General features: G+C 44.5%; 2 protein-coding genes and 1 long non-coding RNA gene across 6 annotated transcripts in view; 2 read left to right on the top strand and 1 right to left on the bottom strand.

Moving 5' to 3' along the window:
• Positions 1-13,495, top strand: part of LOC116851634 (pituitary homeobox x) — a 166,652-nt gene extending 153,157 nt beyond the window's left edge. For all 4 annotated transcript variants that reach the window (XM_032831250.1, XM_032831248.1, XM_032831249.1 and 1 more), the window contains exon 4: positions 12,638-13,495. In XM_032831250.1, coding sequence (XP_032687141.1) covers positions 12,638-13,471 — 834 coding nt within the window. In that variant the 3' untranslated portion in view covers positions 13,472-13,495. The remainder of the gene's footprint in view (positions 1-12,637) is intronic.
• The window catches only part of LOC116851637, a 95,474-nt gene that overhangs the window by 60,718 nt on the left and 17,280 nt on the right, over positions 1-17,476 (bottom strand). The gene's annotated exons all lie outside the window — the stretch shown is intronic.
• LOC116851636 lies at positions 13,637-15,552 on the top strand. Its single transcript, XM_032831256.1, has one exon. The coding sequence runs from the start codon at positions 13,694-13,696 to the stop codon at positions 13,985-13,987; it is 294 nt and encodes a 97-aa protein (XP_032687147.1). The 5' UTR covers positions 13,637-13,693; the 3' UTR covers positions 13,988-15,552.

Genomic DNA, 17,476 nt, shown 5'->3' with positions numbered 1-17,476 from the left:
CTCTCTCTCTCTCTCTCTCTCTCTCTCTCTCTCTCTCTCTCTCTCTCTCTCTCTCTCTGCCTCTATTCTCTCTGGATCTCTCTCTATATTGCTCTCTCATTTCTCTTTCTCTCGCAATCATCCACCCTCTTGGAGTTCTGATCGCGGTGCGACCGACACACATTCAGGATATGTATCCGCATACCTCCGGCCGCGGCAGAGGGTGAAGGGGTTGCGCGAAAAAGAGAGAGAGAGAGAGGAAGAGAGAGAAAGAGAGATAAATACAGAGGTAGATAAAGAGAGACAAACAGACGGACAGAGAGAGAGAGAGAGAGAGAGAGAGAGAGAGAGAGAGAGAGAGAATGAGCAGGAGAGAGGAACCGAGCTTACACGCCATGGGAATGGGAAATGGGACGCCGCGGAATATAGGTGGACACTAACCGGTATGAGAGTGAGGATTACCGGGTGTCATCCGTATTCGGCCGGGTTAGCGGCTGTCAGCGGCCAATGCTATCGCTATATATCAATTATTACCTTTGGCCGCGCTGTGCAACGCTCGGCTGCATTCCGGTGCACACTCCACTGCCGCAGTGCACCGCCTGTTCGTCCGTCCACCCGCCTGTCCACCCGCTCGCCGCGTATCTCGCGCGTCCGCACCGCGAGTCGATTTGCATCGCGACGCATCGTATGCAAACGCGCCGCGACCGCGCCTCTCGCATCTCCGCGCTTCCACGCGGGTTACGCGGGTTTAACGTCGAGCCCATGTCCGTTGGCTGGCTGGCTGGCTGGCTGGCTAGCTGGCTAGCTAGCTGGTTGGTTGGCCGTTCTGGTTTGCGCATTGTATTCACCGGCTCGTAAGTTCTGGTGAACGCGAAGGGTGCAGCGCCGGTAGTTATACCCTTGGGCTTTTCAAGCGAAACGACTAAGGAAAAAGGATCAATAACAGCGTCCATACAATGAACATATAATGAACATATAATGAGCATATAATAAGCATGGTAGTTATAGCGCTCATAAAATACACGTATAGTAACGGTAGGATTGTTATGAGCATATAGCAACGATAGAACTCATATGATGCGCGCTGAGTATTCATATAATAAGCGAGTAGAGATGTTAACGTTTATATAATGAACTTAATAATAATTGCTTATAATAGCTTCTATATATGGAGCAGTATTGTGTTTTATACGAACGATCTTATACAGAATATTTGACATAAAGTGTCTCATATCTCGTGTACATGTAGATTGGTTCACATTGAACACAAATTTCCTCTACCATTTTGCAAATAACTACGTTCTGAGTTGTTAATTAAAGAAAAATCATGCGCGATACGGCAAATGAGTTGTAATAACAACGTCTGCTGTAGTGTGCTTGCAAATTAGGTCAAACTGAACAAGAAAATACTCTACACCATATACACTTTTAGTTATCAATTAAAAACACTGTATTATCGCCCGCGATTATCCGCCAATCTTCTCTAATTAATAACTCAAAAATCTACATGGTTATTTGTAAAATGATACAGAATTTTTTTTCAGTTTCATCTAATCTACAAGCATATAATTGCAGGCGTCGCTATTATAGCTCATTTGCTGTAACAATAATTTCGTAGTAAGAAGTCAAACGTGTACAACACTTTTAAACAAACATATAGTAATTTCGGACATAATATTGTATAAATTTAAAATTACCAAAATTTTGTTATAATTTCTATTAGAATACTTTTTTCAATATATAAGAGATCATTTTATACATGACTTTATTTTTAAAATGAATTTCACGTGATATAGGCTTAGTTCGTTTTTGTTTTAAAGTTTTTATGTTAGGCAGATAGTGTTCGGAAATATGGAAAGATTACAATTGATCATAAATACGACGTTAGATTACGTTTGAGCATGGATATACTTCGAAGCCGATGTTAAAGTATTCATAGTGTTTATTCCTAGGTATTTTAAGTGTACGTGTTTAATGTGCGCTATATGATAAGGTAACGAGACGAGATTCAATTTAAAGTTAGGCGTCCCGTAAGTTTTTATCCCGCGAAAGGCATCCTTTGGCTTTGACTTTAGAGCGGGTCGAAGCGGAGATACGATGGGCTTTACGGTAATGTCCGAGAGTGGCCGTTTTCAAGTTAATATCACGTTGAACGAGATGAAAAATGGCAAAGGACGAGCCGCGCGTACGGGCGAATCAGGATTCGAATCGGCGGCAGTTAATCTTCCATCGGCTATTGTATTTTTGATACAGAGGGTTGCAGTGCGTTCCGCAATTTTGTCGCGAAACTTCGGGGCTTTGCAGTTTTGGAAATACAGTACGATCTCTCGGATATTGTGAAATGTGTTGCATCAAGTCTGACGTGTCGTTATATTTTTCATTATGTAAGTCGGCAAATTTGCGTTATTATAATATGTTATAATGGCAATAAAATTTGAATGAAAGAAAAGATAGTGTTAGAAATATCAATGGCCAACATATTGCATGACTCACTATTTAGTACGTGTCAAACTTTCACCAGCATGAACAGAATATTATAATTAACCTTCTAACTATCTCTCTTTCTCTCTTTTTTTTCAATGTTTCCTCGTAAATTCACGCACTCGATGTATATCTCGCGTTTGGGTTCAAAGTCAAAGACCGCACAGATTTTCGGATAATCGCAGCCGATAAATCATTCTTCCGGTATCGATCATGTATATTTGTCGCGATAAGAAATGTTTGCGAGGTTTTAACGGTCAGTGCTCTTGATTCACATAGAGGTTGCGCCCGTTCGTATATACGGGATAAAATAATAATGCGATGGAAATGTTTACATATTTACATTCAATGTTTGCTTGAATAATTAACGCGTCACGTGTCATGAATATTCGAGACCGTCATTCACCGGCTGATCTGTCCTGATTTTTCTCGCTGATGACTTGTTTAGTCGAGTGGAACGAAGGGAAGGAAGAGCAATGAGCTACGTAATCCCAAAGCTACGTACCAAAACAAGCTCGCGATAAATTCGTGGCGGTCGCCTGCGCGCCGATATCGCAGAGAAATCGTCGCGCGATCCGATGCGGTTGAACGAAAAAGAACGAAGAAACGGAGAAAAAGTGCATTTAACTGGAAAAATGAATCGGCGGTGGAACGCGGGCAATGAGCCGTAACTATTTATAAATTACGAAGAAATGGAGGAGGCTCGGGAGGCTAGGACGGGACGGCGGCATTAAAAATCACGTGTTCCGCTTGAGCTCATAATCTCGTATAATCTTTTGCAAAGTTGTTAATACTCGCGGCTTACGGGTGTTAATTTAATATCCATACAGGTACGCCGACATTGAATATCCGAATCCCACCCGGCTGCAGCTGTTACGGTCCACCAGCACAACGATAAAAAAAATCCATAAAACTACTCACACCGAGCGAGAGAGAGAGGGAGAGAGCGCGAGGAAGAGAAAGACAGAGAGAGAAAGAGAGACAGAGAAAGCCTACCTTCCCATTCGCGTCGTGCGCCGGCTCGTACGCCGTTTGTATCGTTCAGCGCCGCCCTTCGCAACGCTTTAACACGAACAATTTCTCGTTGCCGTCGTATCCTTCCGGTCTGCACGGCTATGTAGTAAATAAATGTAAGGCAAACAACTAAAAAGGTCAAGAGTGAGACACGATACAAGTCGAAATGCAAGAATCTCGGACGTAAATTACATAATCTCTGTCAGGTTTTAACCCCTTCGGTTTTCAGTTATTAATTTTGGGACACTGAACTCTCAGCTGTCGAAAATTCTTTTTGGACATAGGTGCAACACATTGCAGACGGATCACGAGAATTCTCGGTAGGTATTTATGAAAAAACGCTCAGTCGATGCTGTTCATTTTATTCGTAAAGATTACCGCGATCTTTCGCGAAATTGGATAATTTTTTTCTACTTTGTTACATAAACTTCTTGCAGAGAGCAACCTAATATCTGGTTGCTGAGCACGGCTAGCAATAAAATAATTAGTCCGCAGTGTTAAGCGGCTTTATCGTCCATTTTCCTGCTTATTTTCGGCGACTTATCGCATTGATAGCGCCGATGTTTGTCGACAGTTTGGACAACGTGTGTACATACGGCGGCAGTATCTAGGAATTAGAACAGCCAATATCGCGCCGAATTGGAGATAAAGGAAGAAATATCCTGTGTGCGAGACTATAACATTTCTTGGTTTCGTGTCTCTCTGCAGACTGCGAAACAACACGGGTCGTGGTTCCAAGCTGTTGATATACGCGTAAGCGCGGACCAGTGTTGTCACGGACGTGACGAATTTTCTTCGTATCCACTCCCGATGGCCGGTTTTGCCCGCCAGCGTGTTCACCGACCCGTGGTGCATCCGTACCGATCCTACCCTCGAACACACGCGTGCGCACACCATGTATGCATGGCGTATGCAACAATACAAACGCAGCCGCGTCCCGTTTCCCCCCTTGTCGGACGTGGCCATTCTCGCTGATCCATCTCGACGTTATAGCGAGATTTATGGAGACGCCACTGTGTTGGAAACTGAGACTGAGAGCCGGCGGAGGGCGCGGGAGGACGTAAGGAGGTGGAGGCAGGGAGGAACGGCCAGAAGATGGAGAGTATATTTCGCGTGCGAGAAAGCGAACGCGCGCGCACATGTGTGGGTGCATGTGGAAGCGGCAGAGAAAAAGGGAGAGATCTCTCCGTTCGCAGGGAGAGCGAGAAAAAGAGGGTCAAAGCTTTGGGGTAGAAGGAGGATATCGTAGGAACGAAGCGAGAGAGAGAGAGAGAGAGAGAGAGAGAGAAAGAGGAAGAAACAGGAGAAGAGAAGAAGAGAGGAAGGGTAGGAGAATTCATCGTGGCAGCCATGATGGTCGCCGTAAGCGAGCTTGCTATAAGCGAGCAGCTGGCTTCTTCTTCGTGCCGAACATATTTATTTCTGGCGTAACGGAATATTTAAAAATTACCGCGATGGCGTTTCGCATGGTACCAAGCGAGAATTATTCCGAGCGAGCAATCAACAGCAATCAGCAATATCGACGGAAATTAGCTGCGAAGCGAATTCCCTCCTCCCCCTCCTCGAAAAGACGAGGACCGCGCGAGAGGAAGCGGATGTTGTTATAAATCGCGGACGGTGTCGCGAGAGCTTTCCCAAAGCGATGTAGGAGTAGTTCAAAGTTACGAGTGGCGAACCGCTTATTCCCGACAGACAAAAGGTTTCCACCTTCGCGCCGTCAAATCCCCGCGAAGCCCCGGATATCCGGCGGTATACTTCACGGAATTTACTTTTAACGAAGTGGCGTCGCGCCATCGTTGTGTTTTCGGCACAGCCGCGGGAACGTTGCTGCACCTGTTAGTAACTATTTACGCTTTTCGCAGTCGCACCGATGATATCTGTAATATGAAACAGTGCGATGATCTTCGAGGAGAGCGACGGAACACCAAAACTTCTCGGATGAATTTCTACCATAAGTTATTGCACAACTTTCGACCGAGAAATACAAAACGAAGCATTATTGATTCTCAATTCCCCAATAGATTTTCTAACGTGCGTCACTTGATGCAAAAATGTAGGCTATTTCTTTGATATTTAGAAAAAAAGAAGATAGAAGGGAAATATGAAAAGTGTTAAAAAAATGATCGCAAAGCAATTGAGATTGGTTCATCGAATTATGGATAGGCGAGGGTACATGAGAGAAAGAGAGAGAGAGAGAGAGAGAGGGAGGGAGAGAGAGAGAGAGAGAGAGAGAAATGAGCGGGACAGAGAGATGGCGCGAGAGAATAAGGAAGCAAGTCTGCGGCGTCAAATCCCCGCGAAGCCCCCGGATATCCGTCGGCTCCTTCACGGAATTTATTTTTAATGAAGTGGCGCCTCACGCGCGCTGGTCCTCGCAAGGTTTTCGGGACCTGCCACGAATCCACCGTGGCCACGGCAACGCTCCTCCTTGAGCCCCACTCTCTGATGCGGAAAGACGTAGAGTAGCGAAACAAGGGCGGCGGAGAGTGCTTAAGGAAGACGCGGAGAATCGGCCGAGGAGGGAACGTGCAGGACGTGGAGTACGTAAGAGTCGCCTCTATGTTTTCCCCTTTTTCGGTAAGGTCCCTCTTGAGGAACGACAACACGCGTGCATGTCCAGGATACCCGTGAGTTTCGAGAGGTCGTAGGTGTGCGCATATACGTCGGAACGGAGACGGAGGGATGGTGGATAATATAATGATGGCGTCGGCTGGGCGAGGAGGGGCGGGACTACGAGGGGATCAATATTATCCTCCTCCACCTCTGCTTCCTCGTCCAGGCATCTCTCTCTTTCTCTCCCTCTCTCTCTCTCTACTTCTCTTCCACTCACTCTCTTCCTCTCTGTCTCTCTGCACCCACGACTAACCTTCCCTCAGATTCCCCTTCGTGTTTCCCCTCCGACGCCAGCACATCCCCATCTCCACCCTACGAATGTCAGTTTCCTCTCCCCTCTGCCGCCGCAGCCTCCTCCTTCGACTCGTCCTTCGGCCTCTCTGTCTCCTTCCTCCTTCGTCGTCTCGCGACGACGCGAACTCGCACGAACTCACGCGAATGTTCGCACAATATGGGCGAGAGATCGTTAATCTAGACTCACAAAAGCGTAAAGAAACTACGATTTCACGTCGAGAAATTTATATTCTGGGTGTTTACACGTCGCGACAGTATTTCGAAATTTCTTTGGCGACATACCGATCATAATGTGAAACGGAACAGCATGAAGAAGACCATACTTTCAGATATATGTGAGACTTGACAATGTAAATTTACGTGTAGTCTCAATGTCTGTGAATACTACAATTTACATATGACCAAAATCGACATTTCATGTAATTTTCGCTTTAAAGTTTAAGTCCATTTACCGCAGGAAATCGAGGCCACTTCTCGGCTTCTTCACGCGCGATATTTCACGGCTTCTGTTTATTTGCGGCGAGCGATATCGAATCTGCACGACGTGCAGTGAGGGAAGCCTGTGCTATGCGGAATCGATTGATCCGCTCGGGAGGGAATATCTTATAAAGAGCTCGAGGCAGCCGGAATACTAGCAATATTCATTTTATCTCCTAGGATTGCGTTAACCTTATCAAAGTAACTCCTCAGAGAAGTTCCATTGTCAAGATTGTTTCAAACTTTATGATCAAACCTGCTTGTGTATACATACAGTATCTTGTTTTCCAAATATAAACGATAGCAATTTATATTGTGCTAAAACTACAGTCGTAATAAACCAATATATATCATTATGCATTGATATTAGGAATACTTAGCAAAGGAAGATGCTCAAAATGGCGCCCAAGCGAACACAAATAAAACCTACAAATGATACTACTTCTCAAGTCAAATTTGTTCCTGAATTCATCACTGCCCAAAGTGTTCAAAGCGAAAGATATAGGATTTCAAAATTTTAACATAAAGAATATAGAATCAAATATTCAATCGTCTAATCCAGAGCTTCTGACTTTACAAAATGATTACTCCTTTACTAATGAACAATTATTCAAAGTTTAATGAAATTTAATAAAGATATTAGAGAGATATAACAGTAAACGTATTGAAACTTTGACTACTTTAACACCTCCTTTAACATATCTCCTTTCGGCCGTCAGATACAGGAAAGCGTCTATTGACAAAATTAAAGTGCAAGTAAAAAACTATTATATAGCATAAATTTGACCGCTATTCACAGAGGACGGTATTTCTATATATTTTAAGCATCCTCCTTTTATAATTCCAGACTTTGTATTTGATTATAATTTGTCGCGCTAACAGCGCTGTAATATCGTAAAAGTTCCTAGTAATATTTTAATATTTCGAATCTCTATAGTTTTATGAAATAATACTCTGTAAATTTCTTGGTGGAAGTCTCACACAAAATGTGGAAAAAGTGGCAGTATTTACCACTCGAAATGGTAGTGAAAATACAGCTACTCTCTCTCGAAATCGCAAGAGTGAATGTCTTACTCAAGTTTAGACTGGAGTCTAACTCCATATGAGCGAATGCTTCAATCGTTTAGGGTGAATATGTTCCAGTGACGGTGGAATATGTCAGATTTACTCATGAATTTCGAGTGAAAATATTCAGCCGACGATTCAGAATGAGGAATTCACTCTACATATGAGTGGCAAGTCACATACTAAAATACACGTGACTCGCTGCTCAATCTATTTTTCACGTGAAATTTTACTCCAAGCAATTTAGAGAGTAGGATATCGCTCAGAAAGCAGTTCGTTTAAGCAGACCTTACTTAAGAGAGAAGTCTGAACTCCAGTCTCGTCCCTGCGAGAGTCAGACTCTCTTGACCGAGGAACTAACGGCGCGGCGTGGCGCGCAACTTCTGAGCGCAATGGAACAAATCGCGGTTACTCGGAGAGCCCGGAGCCCGATGTTAAGTCACGGGATTACCGCGGACGGGCCGGTGCGGTGTTCAAGGGTGTCTATGTAACGCGTAGACGTATGTGCGGCGTGGAAGACGACCGGGGGAAAGAGCGACGTCGACGGCGGAATGGGACAGGGGTGGGCGGAGGGGTGTGATTGATGAGACACCCCCGGTCACGGTCTCATTACATTTATATAAGCTTTCGTAGATTGAGCCGAGCGTGCGAGCGCGCGCGCACACGAGCGGAGGCTTACACGGTGGCGAAGGGTCGTGATTTGATGAGGTTTTATTGCCCGAATGACGTGACGGGACCATTGTTCGAGCCGGTTGCCAGGCGGAAAACAGTGGATTCGATTTATCGCGTCTACCGGACCGCCTCTGAGATGTCCTTCGACATTTTCGACGTCGCCGTCGGGAATCGTCCGCGACGCGCTGCCGCGATTAATCGTCCGACTTATGCCGTGAAAGTGCGCTTTTCCAAACTTCATTTTCATGAGAACATACACGTGTCTGTCGCGTTATAGGACCTTTTAAATCCCTCAATAATACCATCGTCACAGATACATTGTCACGGATTTCACGCAGATCGTTATTTTACTGTTCTGTAAGTGTTCGTTGGATTGAGCTGAAAATACTAATAGAATTGGTGCAAGGCAACAATCTGAAATTTTGATCTTACATTTGACTTCAATATTCCATTTAATGCCTACTTTGATACGCTAATACATCAACTTTTTTCTATCCTATTTAATTAACTTTGTTTAGAGAGCCTGTTTAGAATCTGTAAATAGTATTTTATGGAGTTTTTTGCCATTTAGAGGCGCTAAACACTTCAGTTTTCATGTATATTAATATACTGATACCGACTCAAAATTTTAACTTTACTTTCGACCTGAACTTCTTAACATCTGTAATACATATGGATACTGAAGTTTTATCTAGTGTCTTTAATGGCAAAAAATGCACAAAATGCTACTTACTCTAAAGAGGACCTCTTGATAACGTTAGCAGGTCAAATAGAATCAAAAGAGTTTGATATAGACTTTAGAATACCAAAGTAGTACATGGAATATTGGGGTCAGAAGTAGGATCAAAATGTTGCCTCCTTCAGAATGTACAGATGTTAGAAAGTTTATGTCGATAATAGGGCTAAAATTTCGACCTCAATATTCTACTTGACGCTTATACTCTAAAGCCTATATCAACTTTTTTTGATCATATTTAACCTACTAATTTTGCTGAGAAGTCCTCTCTTTAGAACCTACTAATATTTTGTGCATTTTCTATCATTTGAAACCGCTGAGATTTCATTTTCCATGTGTATTAAACACATACACTGATTCTTCAGAATATATAGATGTCAAAAAACTCGCATTGTAAAGTAGGATCAAAATTTCGGTCCAAGTTGAAAGTTTGATTCTACTTTCGATCTCAATATTCCATTTAAACGCTTATTTTGATACTCTGAAGCTTATATCAATCTTTTTTGATACTATCTAACTTACTAACTTTGTTGAGAGGTTCTCTCTTTAGAATCTACAAGTGATATTTTGTACATTTTCTGTCATTTAGAACCGCTAAGTAAGAGTTCAGTTTCCATGTTCATATTAAACACATACATTGATTTTTCAGGACATACATATGTTAAAAACTTCAGATCGAGAATAGAGTTAAATTTTCGACTCGGGGATTGATTTCTGGTAAATTATTATGAGGACGGAGCTGGGCATATTTACGTCGCGCGCACAATTCCTCTCACGATTCACAGATCATTCGGTCAATAGCTGGGATCCAGTGGGTCAAGCGATAGTTTCCGCTCGAGATTTGCGCGTACATTCGTCAAATTTACGACCTTATGAATCGGGGGCATTAGGATCCGCCCGGTCGTTCCATCTGCCGCTGGTCGAGATTCCGCGGCGCTGTTAAACTTTATGGGCGCGGCACCTCGTGTGTATACGGTGCGCCTTTGCGCGAGAGAGTTTATTGATTCTCGAGTCGCGGCATCTTTCGCCCGCCGTAGTACCATTCTGTCCTATCGAGTTTACTCCCTCCTGGCTTACCGTCGTCGCCCTGGTGTCGCGGCTACCGGGCCGCTTCGTAAAATTCAATGATGTTCCACGAGCGGCTTACCAATGCGAGAAAAAAAGGAAAGGAGTGCGCCAACACGTAAGCCACTCGCAAATTCAGATCGCAAACCATTTTTCGCTGTATCAAAATAGTATAACGACATAACGATACATCTTAACTGGCACTCAAGTGCAAATGGAAAATCAGTGAGAAAAAATTCGCGCAAGGAGAACACGATGTGGTGAACGAAAAAGATTTTGTAATAAAACCTCGATTTCGTTTCGCGATTCTGTTCAGTTATGTCTCCTGTCTATGGTATTATCTCGTTAAAATTCTCCCGTTTGGTTATGCAGTCAAGGCTACCAGAAAATTCGCTGTTACACGACGTTCCGAGAATAATCGTCAAGAGAGAAGGGACATTATTCTTCATTAGCTAGTCTTCCACCCCCACTTTCAATGACCCGTCGCGCCTCTTAGCGTTTCCACGGCGTGATCGTAGGGCCATCCATCTTGCAGAGTATTCTCCGACCTCCTTCAGCGCTGCTTCACCCTCGATACCGATCTTTCTTCCTTCCTACCTATCTTCCTCCTTACCAACTATCCGACCCTTCCTTCGCCGAATACTTACTCCAGGATCCGTATGTCGCATTTTCCCGCTCCTTGCCTTACAGTTACGCGAGAGCGACGTGTATCTGAGCGCAACCATCCGTATAATTGTTGGGGGCGAGCAGGGACAACGGGCGTCGTTGAGGAAGAGAGACGTTCTAGTACGTCGGAGTACGTTGGATGGGTTTGAGGTTGAAGGGCGAATCGGGATGAGAAGAGAGGGTGGAAACGGCTGACAGGGTTCGTCGTGGTATCGAGCGCGCGCACAAGAGAAAGAGAGAGGGGGAGGGCCGTCTTGAATTAACGCCATCATATTTCAGGATGGAGAAGCTCGCCGGGGTTTTCTTGCTATTTGTCTCGGGACTCCGTCGTTTACCGGAGCACCGTCGGTGGAACCGCCGTTGCTTTCTTCGTTGCGTCTTTGTGACTAATAACCCCGGGCGCGCGAGTGCTTGCGTTCTGGCGCAAATCTGGCGAAGAAAGCTACGCGTTGTTGCACCTTTCCTCCTCTTTCGTTTCCTCGTCTTGTCGTTTTTCCCCGACGCGCGAGTTGTATATCTTAACAACGAAATCTCGAGAGGGAGAATAGTGTTTGTAAAGAAGTGAACTACGTAGGGTTGCCTGAAATGTTTATGCGATGTGAAATAAAGGATGAAACATCAAAGTGAGAATGTTGAAGATTATAGACGAATTTATGAATTAGAAAGACCGAATCAAGTTGAATCACTTCTCAGAATTCCGAAGTTAAAAGTCTTCAGACAACTAATTGCTGCGATTAACTATATATAAATGATAGGGATAACTTTCCTCTAGGTTTTATACTGTCTATGATCCTGCAAAACTAAAAGGAAAATATTCTAATACTATTCTAGCACCAATATTTTGTTCTGTAAATACGAACATGCTACACCGAACGTGACTACCTTGCCCTAATACCAAGTCAAGTTTCTTAGCAATTCAGGATAATGCCGACATCTGACATACAATATCCAATATTCAATAGCAGTATTAATTCTCTGAAAATAAAAATTTTGCTATCTAGAAACTCCAGAAACTCTAGAAAAGAAATTCCACTATTGGATATTGGATCGTAATGTCAAACGCAGCGTGAATTCTGCACACACACACACACATAGAAAGAGAGCCACATATAAAGTGTATATATATTTTTTTATTAATAGTTCCTAATCTTCTAATCTAATTGAGAGTTTCCGTGAGAGATCTTTTTGCACGGTCTTTTACACTTAAATATTTCCATAGCCCTTTAATATTGTCCAACTTTACCTCGTCTGTCCGTATGCTCGATTTCAATTGTTTTATGAAAGAAAACTGTCTTTGTTGGTATTCCACATTCATATAACATAAGTCCATAACTATATAAAATTCTACATTATTTCTTCTTTTTAAAAGGAACATTCTGCGATTTCATTTCCACTGTTCTTTTCATGATAAATACATAAACAAAGTACATAATCAATATGATCCTTGAACCAACTGTATCTGGTCTCTCCTATAATAAACCAGTTAGAAAATTTCTCAAATAATATGTAAAGATTCCCCAATTAATTAATAGATACATATTATATACCCGCAACGCTTCCTTCTTCTGTTTCCAGGTCTGGTTCAAGAACAGACGGGCGAAATGGCGGAAGAAGGAGCGGAACGCGATGAACGCCGCCGCGCAGGCCGCGGCGGACTTCAAGTCGGGCTTCAGCACGGCCAGTCTGAACGGTTTTATCACTCAACCGTTCCCAGACCCGGACACTCTCTACGGCTCGTACAGCACGTACAACAACTGGGCGACCAAGGTGCCGTCGCCGTTGAGCGGCAAGAGTTTCCCCTGGATGAACACGTTAGGCTCGGTAGTGCCGACGGCGTCACATCATCATCATCATGCGCAGGTTAGCCCGGTGAATTGCTTCAACGCCGCAGCGACGTCGGTCGCGGGCAGCCACGTAGGTGGTATGTCGGTATCGGTCGGTCAGGCCGCCACGTCCATGTTACCGGGTATGGGTTCCGGTCTGGGTGTCGCGAGTTCACCGGTCGCGGCGTCCGGTGCAGCGTGTCCTTATGCCGCGCCGGCAGCGCCGCATCATCCTTATGGACCACCGGTCTACACGCCGCACCATCGGACAGCGGCACCACCGGAATCCTGCACAGTGATGACCTCCAGCAGTATCGCTTCGTTACGTCTGAAGGCTAAGCAACACAGCAGCGGTTACGGCGGCGGCGGCGGCGGTGGTGGGTCCTTCAGCGCAGGTGGTACCACCGGTACCACAGCGGGTAGCATAAGTCCCGTCAGCTCGAGGGCATCCTCCGTCGGCGGTGGTGGCGGCGGTGGTGGTTTAAGCGCCTGTCAGTACGCACTGACAACGGCAGCCGGCGCGAACCCACATTCCCCGGGTGGTCCTGAGGCGCACGCCAACGCCACCGCCAGGGCTCAAGTCTGAGGTGACGCGGGGGCTACCTCTAGCCCCCATCATCACAGCGTAGCATCCAATTCCGGGAACTCCCTCGGTGGTGGCAACCAGGTGGTGCCGTCCGCCGCAGCCATCTCCGGTCAATCAGCCGACAATCAGCTCAGGTCGCAAGAGTGACCCAGGCCTAGGTCCGCCGCCTCGCCGACGTTGTCGTCGACGCCGTCGTCGACGACCTCACACCCGCATTATCTCATGTACGACGAAGATGGTGCCGCGGCGGACCAGAAGATGGAAGATGAGCGAGGTGTCCTCGGAGTCAACAGTATGGTGAACGCCGAGCAGGTGGTGGCCGCTGCCGCTGGTAGTATCCCGGTGGGAGTCGGGATCGTGAGCGGATCAGGTGGCGGTACCGGTAGCGGTACCGGACTAGCTGGCTATTGGCAGCACGCGACTACCGCTCCTACCTATTGGCCGTCGTTGTTCGACTGCTGGACGACGCCGCAGATCGCATCGGGCTCGCAGACGCAGCCGCGAGACGACGATTGAGGCCAGTGAGATTCTATCGAATTACGGGCGCCCTGGTTGCCCTACTCGCGTAGCGAGATCTCGCTTCGTTTCTTCAGATATCGAATGTTTGACACGACGGTCCGGCGAAGCGCGCGTCGCTATGAGTTCGACGCGGGGGTTCCGCGCGGGAGCACAAATATCCGAAAGGAGCAACAGTTGACGGAGTACAAATGTTAAGTTTCCGCCGCGACGACCAGTACTTAATCCCCCGACTTTCTTCTTCCGATACATTCGATCGGGCGGGCGTTATTCTATCCGTTACTCACGATGTTGTAAATAGATATACGTCTCGCGACAAATAAACGTGTAATATTATTTCAACCGGGAGATACAGGAAGAAGTATATGTGCGTGTTGTTTCTTCGAATCGTGCGACGCACGCGAATGCGCCGATTGTATACGATGCATTCTCTTTGGTGAATCTTTTCCGTAACGAGGAGAAAGATCGGGAGATTAATTTCCGTTAAACGACGAGGGAGGAGAGAGGGAGTGAAAAGGGGAGGGGAGGGGCGCGGAAAGCAAGGGGCTGATCAAGATCCCACGGGGATCACGTACTCACTATTCTGTAGATATATGTATAGTAGACGCCGGACACTTTACGCCGGGCGTAACTGTATACCAAAATTGTTACATTGCAATGACGATAATAACAATTATTCAGCAGAATACCAAAATCTTGTAGGCTGTAAGTGAGCGAGCGTTGTCTATGCGTTGTACAGTGTACGAGCAAGGAGTATCCTATCGAGACTAGGCATACGTTATAAATATGAATTAGTATATCGTGGAATAATTATAAATAATATTCACACATATACACACAGATATACATACACACATACATACACACAGAGTATCTTCGGGGGGCGCGTGTAATTGGATTTTTGAAGTCCGTCGATTCCTCTTCCTCTTCGTACTCTTATCGTTCCAGCGACAGCGTTTAACTTATATAATACGTATCCCTTGATTGCGTAATTAGAGAAGCATGAACGTACCAACGAAAAATGTCCTATTTTTATAAGTAGCTTATTATTTGTTAGGCCACACATACTCTGTGAGGAGAACAAAGCCAAAGTTAAACCCAAATATATTGCGTATGCGAAGTGATTAAATGGCGCGCGCGCGCGGCAGGGCCACGGATAACTGTATAAATTATGATGTAATAGGGGTGGGAGGGAGGAGGGGAGAGATACGATGCTGCGTCGGAGGGGATTCTGACGGGGATTGAGACGACAACACGCGATCGCGAATCGATCGACTTCGAAAGTCGACAGCGAGTGGCCGACGATCGCCGTAGATCGAGACATAGTCACGTAAGGTAGGCATAAGAAACGACCGCTATTTTGTATGAATCCCAATGTCGTACAAATGTTTCGTCGTAATCACATATCCCGGTCCCTGCGGTGAGTGATCCGTAACGTCACAGAATGTTTTCATTCCCGTTTGTCACCTCACTCACTACGTGTAAACGTTCCTACTGGGCGATATTGAGCGCCGTAAAGGCCCCGTTTGTAATCTAGTCACAATAAAAACCAATTCTATTCTAAATTCAACGCCTCGGAAATGCAACCCCTGCCCACGCGACTTTCGAGTTCGCCGCGCGCGATCGGAAAGATTAAAACTTTCGTCTCTCTCTCTCGCAGTCTGTACGGAAGGTCCGGACGGAGAGGAGAAGGAGGGAGGAGGGAGAGAAGGAAAAAAAGTGTCGCTCGCCGAACAGTTTTAGCGATTTTAGGAGAACGAGCCGGACGAAAGTTCGAATTAAAAATTGCCCCGACGCCAACAACATTTCTACGTGCACCAAGAGAAAAGATATCCAAAATATAAGAAATACTTATTCAATGGCTACTAACACATTTATTTACACCTATATAAACCATTTTTCAAATAAGATGTATATTTTTTTAAAACCTTAGCTCTTCATGAAAGTAATTGTTTATTCTATATATAGAATAAAAGAATTTAGATTTAAATAAATATGTTATATATTAGTACACAAAGTGTGTGAGTATTATAGTTTTTTTTCTTCATATAAGTTTTTTTCAATTTTATTATGTGCAGGAATGGACTGTCAGTAAGGTTTACTTTGCTAAGGAACGCAGTGTAAATTTCACTAAAAACATGGTAGGTTTTTTAGTAGCACATCTCACAGTTTTTCTAAAATATAATATAATATTATATATTTTCCTAAGATATAATATATATTATAATATAGAAAATATAAATAACATTTAAAATATGTGTGTGAAAAAACAGTTTATTACCGCAGAATGTCGATCTGTTGCACTGAGAGAAAATTATACTTGCTTTTAGCGTCAACTATACTTTTTTATGATTTCAACTACAAAAATAATTAGAAGAACCATTTAGAAAATGTTATTAAAAGGACAGTTCTTTTAATTATTTTTATGGTTTAAATCACGAAAAAAATATAGTTAACGCCGAAAGCAACTATAATTTTCTCTCAGTGTGCTCGATTACGAAATTCTGTAGTAATCTTTGTCGTAAAATTCTCTCCGTGTGCTCACCGAGTAATCTGCGCTTCTTCGGATATCTTTTCTCTCAATGTGGAGGACGATTCGCATCATACGTGTTGGCGCATCGTTTTTCGTGTCATTATGTTACGGAATATAAAGTGCCGTTGCTCAAATGGGGAGATATCGGCCAATGAATGCCGATACATGATCGTGCTATTTATAGGTAGTTAGTTATGCCACCGTACCCCTCGGACATTGAGGGAGCATCGATAACCTACGCGGAATCCACATGCATGCCGAGCGTGTAACGTATTGCATTACGGTGGTCGGGACGCGGCGATAAATTATGCACCCTCTCTCGGCTGGCACGCGAGGGGTCGCACGGTGGCTCGCTCTCGCAGCCCCTCGTGCCGCTAAACTAAACTAAACGTATATTACAATGATCGCGCGGTGCCGTTAATGGCGCGGCAGTTATAAGATGTTGCACAGCCCGTGTGCGTCCCCCGTTATGCATACATGACACCGGCGACTTCGAGGAAGCCGTCGGCGTTACGACTCCGTCGAGCTGCGACACGTTAATTGCGTCAATCAAGGTAAAAGTACCAGTTCCCAGTCACGTGCCTAATCGTGGATATTCTTATCGTTCTGATTTAATATGAAATTTAATATTAAATATGAATTATTTAAACTCTTAACATGGAATGTATGTATATACTCAATATTTGTATATATATTTTATGTTGAAAGTTTAAATATTTGTATTCAAAAACCAAAACAAGAAGAATAACCAGTGTTAGATACACATGAAACAGCTCTCACATTTTTTCCACTAGCATTAATTTAAAACTTCGATCACGCACAATACATTTTTATATTCGTGCATCATGACTGTCAATTATTGCGAAAAAGTGGTAACGTCGTCTAGAAGCAGCTGTGACTAACAGTTCCCCATGCTATTCAAGACACGTTACTTTCCGAAAACAAGAGACATATCG

This window comes from Odontomachus brunneus, unplaced genomic scaffold (assembly GCF_010583005.1).
Source record: "Odontomachus brunneus isolate Ranch 3 - 2012 unplaced genomic scaffold, Obru_v1 Obru_scaffold_183, whole genome shotgun sequence".
NCBI lineage: Eukaryota > Metazoa > Arthropoda > Insecta > Hymenoptera > Formicidae > Odontomachus > Odontomachus brunneus.
The sequence above is the reverse complement of the archived record's forward strand: the minus strand, read 5'-3'. Positions and strand labels throughout refer to the sequence as shown.